At 40.7% G+C, this 14,173-nt stretch overlaps 1 protein-coding gene across 5 annotated transcripts in view; it reads left to right on the forward strand.

Moving 5' to 3' along the window:
• ADPGK (ADP dependent glucokinase) overlaps positions 1 to 14,173 on the forward strand; it is a 55,106-nt gene that overhangs the window by 13,741 nt on the left and 27,192 nt on the right. For all 5 annotated transcript variants that reach the window (XM_029575818.1, XM_029575819.1, XM_029575814.1 and 2 more), the window contains one exon: positions 8,385 to 8,610. In XM_029575818.1, coding sequence (XP_029431678.1) covers positions 8,497 to 8,610 — 114 coding nt within the window. In that variant the 5' untranslated portion in view covers positions 8,385 to 8,496. The remainder of the gene's footprint in view (positions 1 to 8,384; positions 8,611 to 14,173) is intronic.

The following is a 14,173-nucleotide window of genomic DNA, read 5'->3' on the forward strand; positions in this document are numbered from 1 at the left end:
AAGTTAATATCGATAAGTCCGAAATTTTCCCTATCAATAGTCAAATGCCGATCCTGAGTTGCTTAGTTAATTTTTGCATCGTACGTGACAGATTCCAATATCTTGCTGTATACTTCCCCGTGATTTCCCTTGCCTATTTGCCAAAAACTATAAGAGTCTTATTGGGGACATTAAGAAAAAAATACAATCCTGGTGTGATATGCCTATATCTTGGGTGGGTAGAGTTAACTTGCTCAAGATGAATATCTTACATAGTCTGTTGCATTGGTTTGAACATTTATTTATTTATTTTGCATTTTTATATACCGACATTCTTGTATCAGATACAAATCATACCGGTTTACATTAAAAACAGAGTATGCAGGAAAATAGGTTTCCTAAGTCAAATACATTGAACATATTTAATAAACAAAGAATTACTAAACACTATGAAAAAGGTTAATTAACAAAGGAAAACTTAAGGGAATTAAAATAATTAAAATAAGCGTAGCGTGATGACGTCATTTCCCTTGGATGTGCCTAATAGTGTTTTCTTTGATCTGCATGGTTTGATGGGCAAGTTTATTTGGAATCACAAGCATGCCAGGGTAAGGTTAAATCAGCTATGGCTGAGTAAGCAGCAGGGAGGAATGGCCCTGCCTAATCTTCAATTTTACTATTGGGTGGCCAGGTTGATGTGTTTGCAGGCCTGGATTTGGGCTCTAGAGAGGGAACAGGCAGATGTTGCAGGTTTGTCTTTATTACCTTTTATGCCACGCCACTGTCTCTTGTGTTGCAAAGGTTGTAGGTGACATCCTATACTGGCACATACAATGCAGGTCTGGCGACAAGTAACTCGTTTTTGTCACATGAATGGAGAGGAAATCTTTCCCATCTCTTCCTTATACCGTAACTCGCTCCTGTCTGGTTGCACATTATCTCTGGCTTTCAAAGCATGGAGGAAGTGTGGATTAGTTTCATTGATACACTTGTAGGGAGAGGGAATGGCATCGGTGGAAGATTTTGACATTGAGTTAGGATCGCGGGCTCATTACCTGCAGTTGCGTCAGACTTTAATGGGGTGGATAGATTTAGATAGTCCTCTTCGGTCCTCAAATGGTATGGAGTCTTTATTTGAGTGACCGTGGTGCGCGATGTAGAGGTGTTGCATTTATTTATTGTGGTATTTTGCAAAGCAAATACCGCATAGCTCTTCTAGTCTCAATGAGACTAGAACACGGACCTTGACATTGCTCTAACTAGTAGAGATTGGAAAATTATTTAGACTTCTGTTCTCCATATCTCTTCTGTGCAAAGAGGATGGTGCTGATGTTCAGATTAATACCGGGCGCAACTGTTTTATTCGAAAACAAGACGTTAAGCCCGTTAAAACGGGCTACATTTACATTTTTTTCAGTCCATTTTCAAACACAGCTCACCTCACCTCCCCATCTCTCCTCTCACCTCCCCCCTCTCTCTTCACCTCCCTCTCCCACTCTCACCCTTCTCTCCCACTCTCACCCTCCCTAACTCTCACCACCAAGTTCACAGCTCCTCCCCGCCCCTCACTTTCACCCTCCCTCCCTCACCACCGAGTTCGCTGTTCCTCGCCGCCCCCCTCCCCTCACCATTGAGTTCGCTGCTTCTCGCTGCTGCCGCCGCCTCCCTCACCACCGAGTTCACCGCCACTCCTCGCTGTCGCCACTGCTGCTCCTCACCGCCGATAGTGCTCCTCACCGCCACCATGTTTTTTTAACAGCTGACGCTCCGCTTGACCACCGTGCTCGCCCGCACATGCGCGGTAGAGCTGCTCTCTACCGCGCATTTGCGGCACGTCGGTCAAGCTTCATTTATTAGGTTGATATACTCTGACTCCACTAATTTGTGTTGTAGTGGGTGTGGGGAGGTTGGCACCCTCATACACATGTGGTGTTCTGTTAAAATGTCCGGTGTTTCTGGGCTCGGGTCACTCGAATTGGGGCAGATATTGTGGGATATTCTGTCTTCATAGGACCTGGCCTGGGACTACTGGGCAGATGGACTGGTTCTTCAATTCCAGTTAAGCACAGGCCGTTGGTAGCTGCCCGATTCACAATTGCCAAGTTTTGGAAAACCAATCCAAACCTGGACTACTGGCATGCTCAAATTCAAGATGTTGTTGATTTTGAACATTTGTATTTTGACCAAAAAAATGCACATTTCAAATTTGAACGAATATGGGGACCTTATGAGAAATATCGTAAACAACTGTATTACTCAGGTACATGATGGTTGTGAGCATATCTAAGTCTGTTAAATCTGATATTTTAGAGAACAAGATATCCTTTTTATTTCATGTTATGCTAAAAATGGTTTAAAGGGTTTAAAAAAAAAATCTGTATATGGAAACAGATTTGCTAATATAGCTGCCTTTGAACGTTGTTAAGATTTAGAACTGGATGGTATGACTTGACCTCCTATGAATTGCTTTTTGCGTCCTTGGTATCTAACATTAACAGCCAGTTATAGTGCTCCTGGTCATCTACTTAGGCAAGTTCAAAAGTCAGGGATCTGCTTCACAGCCCAAACAGCAGGTAGCCAGCAGAGCTTCTGTTGCATGTAATTCAGGGGTTGCAGCACCCTTCAGTTAGGCACGCCCCTGGATGTTGCCATATGTTGTGCAAGTGTAGTGACCGTTTACAAAAAGAGAGAGTAAAATAATTCCCAAAGCCACACAGCCTGCTCCCAGCAAACTTTACTAAGGTTCCTTGTTCTCATACGTAGCCAAGGCTTTTTTTGTATTTCAGCTCACAAATTTTGCAATGTTAGTTCAGTCATCCAGACAGCATCCTTTGTTAAAACATAATATTTGTGATCCTGGGAACAAATTCTGATGAGACTCTGGATGAGAGTACATTGAGTCTCTGTTTTTTTATCGATGGGGCGTAGCTCGGTATTGTCCCTTTTTTGTGGAGAATGGTTACAAGTTATTGTTATCACTGGTATCTCACACCTGAAAGACTCCATTGAATTTATCCTTCTGTGGGGGAGGATTTTTGGTGTCTGTGTGGATGTGTTTGTAGTCTGTATCACATGATGGCAATCTCTATTGGTTCAGCAGCATTGGGGCCAGATCAAGGGGTTAAGTAAAGTTATTGCTCATATTGGGGCTAATTTTAAAAGCGTGGCGCTCGCAAATCCTGCGAGATACGCGCGGAAGTGCCGGGATTTTAAAAAGGGGAGGGCTGGCAGCGGGGTCTGGGTGGAGATGGGGCCAGGTCAGTGCGAGCTTGGCAGCCAGCCGGCGTGCTGAAACTACTTCTATTCCAGAGAGCAAGTAAGTAGCCAAAAAAAAAAAAAGCTAGCTTGCTTTTTTTGGGGGGGGGGGAGGGGGTTAGAGGTCTGGGGAGGAAAGGGGAAGAGGGAAGAAGGATAGGTGGGGAGTTTGGGAAGTTCTGTTCCTTTGAGTATTTCTGTTCCACATAAATAGATTTCTCTGGGTCTGATCCAGCATGTTATTCAGCTGCGAGGTATACACTCCTCCTCTTGATCCTGTTTACCAATGACTTTGGAATATTCACTGCTTAGGGAAACTTGACAGGATTAAACATGATAATCTTGTGAAGTTTAATGTTCGGAGATCTTTTCAGCAGTGGCTTGAGGCTCATCCTGGTTAATGTAGGCTTGTATTGTGTAGGTATCCATGCACATGTTTGCTTCTGTATTTGGGTTGGGAGGGGGGATTGAGCTATTTCATAAAAATGTGTTATGATTTCTGTATATCTTTTTGATCTTTAATAAAACTTTTAAATTATTAAAAAAAAAACCCCATATATATTGGTGGGGCACTGCTTTGTAATGTTATAGCCGTTAACTTTTTGTAGTGAAGCATTTTATGCTGTGTAAATTCTGAACATTGTTTTATTTTCTTCTTTGCTTGGGGTCTGAGTTCTCTGTCCGATACCCTAGGAGTCTGTTTTTACGTATCGACTCCTATCTTAGGCTTCAGGACCCGTTTCTCCTCTGCATCCCCTTATAAAAAAAAAAGAAAAGCTCCGTTTGAGGGTCCCCCCCACTCTGCGTAGGAAAAGGGATCCTTGCACTAGCCTTAATAGTTGTGGATTTAAGAGAGGGACTGCTGTCAGTGTTACCCTGGGTGCCTGCTTCCACCAGAATCTTCAGTGTACTTTGCCTGTTTTCCTGGGCTTCTGCTTCCACCAGGATTCCTCAGGACTTTTTTGCCTGTTTTCCTGGAAGTCTTGACTGAAAGCACCACAGGATTAAGTTACTAACGCGTGTGCTCATCTGCTAAGGCAGAGACACATTGAGGAGCTGAAGCAGCATTGGACCTTTTTATAGAGCGTGAAGTCAGATCTTGAATTTTTGTGTCTGCCTTCATCTGCTGACTGGAGGGTGCATCCCATATGTATGGACTCTTCTGTAGGATGTGAAGAAATGCCCTAGAGCAGTGGTTTCCAACCCTGTCCTGGGGACCCCCCCTCCCCAGCCAGTCGGGTTTTCAGGATATCCACAATGAATATGCATGAGAGAACATTTGCATGCACTGCCTCCATAACATGCAAATTTTCTCTCATGCATATTCATTGTGGATATCCTGAAAACCCGACTGGCTGGGGGGTCCCCAGGACAGGGTTGGGAACCACTGCCCTAGAATGTCCCTAAATCTCTGCAGGAAAAGGAGAGGCTTTTATTTCCTCTCTCTGGACTGGATATAAAGTGCCGGTGCAGCTGACAGATTTGTTGCTGACCAATCCCAGTTCAAAACTCGCTGAAAGGGAAGGAGCCAATTTCTAGTCAGTACTGAGTTCTGAATGGGGATTGCTGCTTTACCCCAGAGTGAAGTAACTAAAACAATACTAAGTGCTGGCTCCTATCAACTGTACGCACACTTAGTACACAGCCCTGTAGGAGAAGGTAAGACCCTCTCCTACTCCTGCTGAGGTTCAGGGATACTTTGGAGTTTTAGGGTGGCGATTTGGTTCCCCACATTTTAAGGTATGGGATGGGTGGAATCAAGAGCTTGCCAGGCCACAATTATTATTTTAAATAAACTTTAGGGGGTGGGGTGGGATTGGGTACTGCATGGAACAATTTTATTTAACAAAGGGAGCTTGGAGCCTATCTTGGTTATCCAGATAACTTTAGAACAGCTTTGTGGTCGACCTTTGTTTTCTGGATGACTTTATTTGGCTAGCGCTAATTAGCTAAGCTGGCTAGGTAAAGCTTTTAAGTACATCCCAGGAATGCCTCCAGCTCCAGCTCCTTTTTATACAGTTACATTTTGTGCAGCTCGCCATTTGCCCAGACAAAATTTAGCCGGTGAGTGTTGGAAATGTTCAAATCTCGGTATTTGTCCAGCTAACTCCAAACTCTTTGAATATCAGCCTCATACAAAAAAAAGGGAACGATGTCCTTTTCTCACCAAGTCCTTACTTCACCACAGCAGCAGAAACGACATAGATGACTAGCCTGACACAGTTCTGCTCCCAGTCCTGCCTCTCAGATGTGAATGTCCTTCTCCTGTTCTCCTTCCTCTCTCCCCTTGGGAACCAGATTATTATTTATTTTTTTAATTTTGCATCGTCTGTGTCGTCATTGGCAGTATTCTAATTATTGATTATTTCTGTGCTTCCTATTGGTGTATACAATGCTACCTAAGGTTGACTTGTGGTTATACTCGTATTTTGTTTAAAAACAGTTTTTCCTCCCCTAAACTAGTTGAAGGTGGGTAAATTTGGCTATGGTATATATCTTGCAGTTGTGTTTATAATTTGTTCGTGATCCTGCCTAAAGTTACTATCGGGTCTTATTATTTTTTATTTATAGTTACAAATATTTCTAAGCTGCACCCTTACGTTACCAATACCTACTCATCAGAGTTTATTAGCTAGTAGCTCTTAACGATTTTAGTTTTCAAAGATAAGTGGCTTTTTTATACTTATTTTTATTGGGGTTTTTCTTAAACAGTCATTTTATTTAAAAAAAAAATGATATTCTACTAAATGCAACAAAACTGTTCAGAGCGTATTATAGTAAACATTAAAATATGAGGCTGAGTGACTTGCAATCAAAATAAGGCAATTCTCTTGAATTATCGAGTGTTCAAGCTCTCTATAAGAAGCAACTGCAAAACTGCTCATTTGTAGCAGGAATTCCAGCATTATGGAATTCACTTCCACTGGGTTTAAGGGAAGAGAAGGATGGCTTAAAATTTCAGAAAAACCATGAAAATATGGCTTATGACGGTGGCTTTTAATGATTAATGACCAGAGGTTAATCAGATGTAGTTTGATAATAAGCTCTCCCCATGAAGTGTAGAAGTTATAGAGCTCAGTATGTTATGCTTTGCTGGATTATTAGAGTATAATTTGTTTAACTGTTTTTATGGTTTATGATTATTTTGTTTTATTATTGTGATTATTATTTTGTTTTAATTTTATGCTGTAAATTGCTTTGGAAGACTTGTCTGGAAGGCGATTAATAAATGATTTTAAATAAAATAAGAAACAGAAATGTGTGGCAAAATTAATATATATTTCTTCAATTCATGTCCATAGGTTTTATTTATTTAAGGCCAGCAGAGAAAACCGCTAAACCTATGGACTCGTTTTCTGAGAACCAGGAGCTCTTTGCATTGGGCATGGGTATACAGCTTCTCACCAAAGATTAGATAAATCATACAAGTTGCATTCAATGTAAAAGACTGGAAAGCCTCCATCTTGCTACTGAACTGCTGTTGGCATCTTAATATTGTTGAGTTCCTAGTTAATTTAGGTTTCTATAGGAGTGGGATGTATAAAGAGTCCTTAAATATGTGATATATTTAATGTTAATTTGGCAACGACCTGCAAGGGGATGATTGTGATTGATAAGGGCTAGGTCGTTCCCTTGTTCTAGATAAATTCCTGATTGAAATTTTAATGTGGAAATGTTTCTTGTTGTCTTAAATGGGATATGAGTTTAGAGGTAGTTGGGAGGGAAGGAAAGATAGGTAATTTTAGAAACTGCTTAGTCTTTTTTTTTAATCAAGGGGCACAAACAGACACAAAAAGAAATTAACTAGCTCCCTAGTCTTTTTTTTTTTTTTTAAATTAGGTAAAACTTTTAAATCCTAATATTACTCAACAAGCAATACTTACCAATCCTCTTCAACTGCCAGACACAACTTCTTCCTTCAATACTTCCTCAGGAATATTGAGAGAAGTATGCTTTTAGAGTTTCCTCTAGTGGATCCTCTTCTACGTAAAAATTATTGAAATTTTCACAGACAGTCATATGTGGAAAAAACTGACAAGTTTCGTCAAAGAAAAGTCATATTGTGTGTAATCCTAGTGCCTTTATTTTCGATGTGTTTGCTTATGCAACCCCCATAAGTGATTTCAGTCTAAGGAATCAAATTTAAACAAGCATTTTCCTAATGATGGAGACAGCACATGACACAGCCATGTTTCGATTTCCTGTTTCAGTAGCATGACATCCATTAGAAACCTTTATTGCTGGATCATTCTCATTGACTTGACTTTTGTCTGCTTGTTTGATTATGTTCCCTCTTGTTTCTTGTGGAGGAAGCTCTGTCTTGGAGTTTTGGTTCTTCTGTTTTTCTGTGTTTCTAAGAGTTTTTTATTTTTCAGTAGTTTCAGCAGTATATTTTAGCCTTATATTACTTTGACAAAAGATACTGGCCTTTGCCCATGCTGCGCATATATATATATATATATATCTCATGTGATGATGTCACTGGAAAAAGTGTATCCTGTGTCTGTTTGCTAGTAGATGATTTAAACCCATGGATCTGGACTGGCCTAGCAGGATTCAAGGACAGGCTAAATTTCTCCTTAAAGACACAAACTTATATTCCACATTGATTGGAAAACTAAATATGCTCACATAAATTCAGTGCAATGTCACAGAAGATGTTGGCACCTTCTAAACTAAGAGATTTATTGAGGCATAAGCTTCTGAGGACCAGACTCTACTTCAGATACATCTTAATAAATCTATTAGTCTGTAAGGTGCCACCAGCGTCTGTGTCATTTTTGCTACTACAAGCTAAGATAGCTACCTTTTCTGGAAGTTTTATCAGTGCAATAATTAAATAATTACAGTTGCTCGAGTATGCACTCACAACCTAATATGCACAAGGAACCAATATAATATTGTCTATACATTTGCCATCAGAAACAAAATTATAATGTAAAGGCTTCCACAACGATAACTCAAGCAGCAAATTCAAGAAAATTAAACAACTTGTAGAAATAGCACTAAGCTTCTGATTAAGATTTATAGTATTTACTATATGTCATGTAAGATGAAAATGTGCATGTTTGCGTTCATCTAACATAACTATGAAATGTTCAGGAATATAAATATGCAAGATTCTCTGTTTTCTGTCTGTCTTTCTTCAGAGTGAATGCCTGCGTGGATGTGGTAGTCTCTGGTGTGAAGTTGCTGCAGGCCCTAGGCCTTGATCCTGGTCAGGGGAAGGATCATAAGGTGCTCCGTTCTAAACAGGACCTGATGGAGACTTTTGTGCATTTCATGAAGATGGGGGCAGCTGCTGAACGCTTTTTCAGTGAGAAGCAGGCCTTCCAGCAGATCGCACGGGCAGCTTCAGAATACCCAGGTGCTGAGGTAAGATGGCACTGGTACTGCTTTTTATTGGCACCAGTTGGCAACACTGGTAGCCTTAGATTAATGAGAAGGGCCTGAGAAGTAAAGTTTCTCATCACTTGGAAGCTAGCTTCTGTCAGATTCAGAAATATTTGTCCAGCATAAAAGAGAGCCTGGAAACGCCTGATTAAGGCAGGAATGAGTATAGCCAGAAGAACGTTCCAGTTCAGTTAACCCAGTCATTGCAATGGCAGCCCTTGGCTAGGAGCTCTGGTTCTCTCTTTGCTCACTTTTTTTGTTTTCAGGTCTTGTCATCACCCCAGTCTGCTCTTTTGCCATGTATCGTATTACACTAAAGGAAAGATTTTATGAACTGCAAAGGATAAAAATAACAGTGCTTAACTTCTGTTGGGTATTTTGGGCATTTTGATAAATTTATGATTTGTGATACAAAAGTGTAAGAAGTTTATATTGAAAAGAGTTGGTTTATATTGAAAAGTGTTGGTTTATATTGGTTTATATTGAAAAGTGTTGGTCTTCCCATGGAACGACGGAATATAAAATGTCTAAATAAGTAAATATATTTGTGTTACCTGGGCAAACCCCAAAATTTCAATTTCCCACTCTGCTGATGGTTACATTTTACCTGGATAAAAAGAGGAACAGGGTGTGGGGAAGACATTCCTGAGACATGGCCAGAATGTATTTGACTAATGCCAAAATTCAACACTGTCTGAATAAGTCTGGTCAGGTAAATCCCAGACCTAAAATTACCCAGTCAGATAGACTCAGCATTTGGCAGACATTGATGATGATGTTGAGTCCTTCATTTTAACCATTGCATGCTGGGACATTTTTTCTGTATTTACCGCCTGCCATTTCTGCAGGAATGGCTACCATTTTGAAATCTAGCATTTCTTGTCCGCTGAATTCTTCTCCCACTCTGCACACTGAGGAGCCTTTGTTTCTGATTCCTGTGGATCACCTTCGCTAGTTTTGGTGATTTTTTTTTCTCCCAAATTTTTTTTTATTTTTACATCACCTGTGCTTTACAGAGGCCTGGTGAAGGGGTGGTGGGAAGATAAGTGTCCAGACCCAGGTGTTTCAACAGTGGCATCTGTGACAATAGAGAAGCTCAGATTTCCCTGGATATTTTTTGTTTAATATTGGTTTTCCTGTTTCTCATGTGGAATACAAGAGGGCAATTGATACTTGTGATTCCCTAGAGAATGGTGAATTATCTTTCATGATACTGATAATAGTTATCCATCTATTTTTTCAAGGATGAAATAGCCTTTCTTATTGTTCAGATGATTTCTTCTCTTAGGATGACAGGCTCTAAAGTGGAGGAAGTTCCTTAGAGCCTTTCCGCTGCATGCTGAGTTGGAAGATATGCAAGGGAGGGCACAATTGTTGGTGATAATGTTCTCAGTTCTGCCCTAACTTCTTTCCCCTTTGGATTTATTAGGTTTGGGTACTTCCCATGCAACTTGACTGGTGTGGCAGGATGATAAGGAAGGAAAAATGTAACTTACCTGATGATTTCCTTTCCTTGATTCCTGCTACACCAATCCAGGACCCTCCTGCGAAATTGGTCCTGTGCAGTTTTTTTTTTATTATAGTGTACCTCAGATTATAGAAATTTTCATCTAGAGGATAATTGGAGGTTCACTTATTCTTTTAACTTTTCTTGTTCCTCCTTAATCAAAATAATTTTGAATGGTATTTTCTTGAAGGAGGATCCCTTTTAGATGTTGTTTTTCATGTTATATACAGGTTCTTTTTGATCAATTGTCAGTTCATGGTTTGACATAAAAATACTATCTTTTGCTGGCATTGTGCCATAGAAATAACAATGTCACAGAAAAAGATGTGTGTGTGTGTGTGAGGGGGGGGGGGGGGGGGGGGAGAAAAAACCCATGCACCTGGATTGGTGTAGCAGGATTCAAGGAAAGGAAATTATCAGGTAAGTTTTTTAATTTCTCCATAATGAAAAATACTGTTAAGGTCCTTGTCCTCACTACACGACTGGTGATATAATTAATTCTTTAGTATGCTTTGAAGTAATCGATATCTTTCGCTCTTCTACATCAGCCGAGGGATCAAATTACCATTAGGGAACTGGGGTACATCAGGAGTTTTACTTGAAATTGAGTTAAACATAATGTAAGAGACATTTAAAACAGAGAAATGCCAGGTAAATGGATATATTTTAGATGCCATCTGAGGCACATAGCCTTCCTTCTAAACTGCATTTCTATCACTGCAGCCATCTTAATAGTTGTCCCTAAAGATTTAGAGCCTGTATATTGCATGTCTAATGGCATTGAAAGTGCCTTGCCCTGGGATCTCCTGACTGAATATTCTGAGATGGAAACATTGCTCTTTCATTTGCAGCCACCAATGCTTAGAGTGTAAGTAAGGCTGAACTGAGTCTTAAATTAATTACAAGCTTTAGAGAGAGAGGGTAGAGACTAAAGACTAGAAGTAACACAAAGAAAACACAAAATCATGAATGGTTAAAGAATTTCCACTCATCCCTTTTTTTTTTTTGCAAAATGTAATCCAGACAGACCAGTTTAACAAGGAGTGTAGGGAAAATGCTTTAAGCATCTGATTGTTTATTACTGAAAGACCTTTCTTGGTGCACAGTTTGTACTGCCAGTTCCACTTGAGCTAATAAAGTGCTTCAAAAAGCTCTTACCCTATGTATTTATTTATTTTAAAAATGTATAGCCTGGTGTTTCCGGTGTCCAAGGTGATGAACAATATTAAAACATACATAAAAGTAAACAAAAAAATAGATATACAGTAAAACAATTGTAACAATAGTAAGCTGTGAGGTTGTTCAGGAAACTGATGGAAAAGCCTGTTAAAATAAAATAAAAATGTTTTGAGAACCTTTTATTAAGCTGTGTATCAGCAAGGAGGTGAATTGGGTCAGGAAGATCATTCCAGTGGAGGGGGCCAGCAGTTAAGAAGGATCTTTTTTACATGTCTCTACCAGCTTAGTGAAACAAGGAGAAGGCACTTTCAGGAGCCCACATTATGCAGACCTCAGTGTTTGTGTTGGTTTATAAAAAAAAACAAAAAAACCCCAATCTTTCTAGCACCATAACTCATCAAGAAGATCACTGATTTTTACAATGTTACACTTGTTCATTCTGGTATTTCTCTGTTAGTGTGCCGGACCCAGAAAGTGGAGCCCAAGATGGGAGTTAGATTGCCACTGGACAATGGTACTTTATGTATCGGAGGGCAGATAGTGCTTTTAGTCTTTGGGGTTGGATCTATTTCTAAGGTGGAATAATATAAAGGCTGATGAAAATCTGTATTGTAACATGTCTGGGGAAGAATACTGGTGGGGCTGATGAGTTTTCTGAGGCTGTTAACACATTGCAACAATTTAGTCTTGGGAGATGTGTATGCAGTACACATCATATCGCTTAGTACATCTCTCAAAATCTCTGTCGCAGTAGCTTTCACCTTTGTAGTGGGAGAAATGGCCTATAAATCCCATCCATGTATTGTCAGTGTGTTGGCGCTTCTTTCCTCTTTATTAGATAGCTTAAAGCATAGTTTTTACTGTGCCTAGCCAAGAAAATGGGTATAGTGAGAAATTCTGTTAAGCTGATGTGGTTTTTTCATTTTTTTTTATTCTTCCTTCCCTTTTTGCAACAATACGTGTCTACAATGCTGGTGAAATTATTTCAAAACTAGAAAAAGATGCTTTGTTTAGTGAAAAAACATGACTAAAGAGAGAGAATCCTAGATAGGTAGTTATCACTAAATCTTTTGCTACTTCTCTTGGAGCTGATGAAAATTATAAACTTCTGAAATGTACAGAACATGGATACATATAATGAGCTTGCACTCAAAGCTGAAATATACAAATTACCAAAAAAAAAAAAAAGGAAGATAATGTCAGTTGCCACATTTGTGGAAATTGAGAATCCTATCAAGTGGTTATTGGAGGAGAGGAGTTTCCCAGTAATTCAGTATTAGTAAAGTCTGCATGGTTTGATGACCGAGCTTTGTGAATGTTTAGCTGATAACAATTATGGAACACGCTATTAGAAATTCATCCTCGCAACTGGCCTACATTAACCTTCCTTACACAGTTACAGGCATGGAGTCTCCTATAGCTTTAACACCCACCACTCCATAACCCTTGAATGGCCTGGCCAAGATTTACATTCCTTTTTAGAAATGGGTTCCCATAAAAAGTTTTAAAGTAGAGCTGGCGGTCCTTTCCAGGTCTATTATGAGAGCCACTGCAAAAGGGACTACCAATATCTGATCTCTGCATTGTGCAGTGCTCTGCACCAGTTAAAGTAGTTCCCTTATATGCCAGTACAGGATTATATGTGAGGTCTTTACATTTCCTGTATGTTCCCGGATCAGTCCAGACAGTGGGTTATGTCCCCCTTCCAGCAGATGGGAGTCAGAGCAAAACTCAAAGGGTGGTCTCTTATAAGCTGGAGTGCCCTCTCTGTCCCTTCAGTATTTCTCTGACTCCAGCAGATGAAAGGTGGCAGACCCTTCGGTCCCCTAACTCTGTTTAGAAAGGATAGATTTTTCTTTTCTTTCTAATCTTCTCTTGAAGTATTTCTTACTTTGGATGGATCACTTTAATTAAAGATATTTAAAAAAAAATAATTTTTTTCTCTTATAAAATCAATTCAAAGTAAATTTCAGGGACAGTCTTCCTCAGATTTCAGGCTCTGGGTTCTAAAACTTGCAAGCAGAGCCCGTGGTACTTTTTGGGGGTAAGTGCTGTTCCTTTTTATTACTTGCAGGTCATTTCTTCTGGAGTAACTTTAAGGACTCAGGAGTTAATGCTGGTGGTCCAGTCCCCCCCCCCCCTCAATGACATAGAGCCCTGCCCTGAGAGGTCGTTTCCTCGGGGCATTGTTGCCAGAGAAGCGTTATTCCTCTGGTTTCAGGCTTTGCAAGCCTTGTCATTGCTCTGTCAGCAGATGTTTTCTCTTACCCGCTCCTGACACTCTGCGGTCTGCAGCTTGCGGGTCCTGCCGAAAATCCATGCTGCGCCCGACTCGTTGCTGTCCTGTGTAGAGCCAGGATTGTGGCTCTCCCGGGAGGGCATTTGTGTGAAATGTCTCCCTGGCGGGGAGGGTTCCTCACGAGCGACTGAGCATCTTAATTCGCGCTCACAGGCGCGTCTTGTAGCGAGGCCGCCCCATTCCCGCCTAGCGCGGAAATGGCGGCCATCTTTGATTCACTGCCAATAGCTCCCGCGCAGCCAGACGCCGACTCGGACCCCGAATCACTGCTGAATCTTTCTCCAGTGACTCCTCCGCCGGGACCATTTTCCACTGATTTTGTACTATTGTTACATAGTGCATACTTTGGCCAGCATGAGCCAGCAGCAGGGCCTCTGCCTCCCAAAGTGATTCTTTTGTCAGATCCTGGAAGTGGTTAGCCTTCTGGATCCTAGGATGACATTGGGGTCCCCTCAGACTGCGGGATCCTCAGGAGCCACTCAGCCTTTGGCCCCCTCCTGGTGCAGGAGACAGCAGCCAGGTCCCAGGATTAGGGTAGTACCACCCGTAATCGCTCAAGA

Source organism: Rhinatrema bivittatum, chromosome 13 (assembly GCF_901001135.1).
Source record: "Rhinatrema bivittatum chromosome 13, aRhiBiv1.1, whole genome shotgun sequence".
NCBI classification, from domain to species: Eukaryota; Metazoa; Chordata; class Amphibia; order Gymnophiona; family Rhinatrematidae; genus Rhinatrema; species Rhinatrema bivittatum.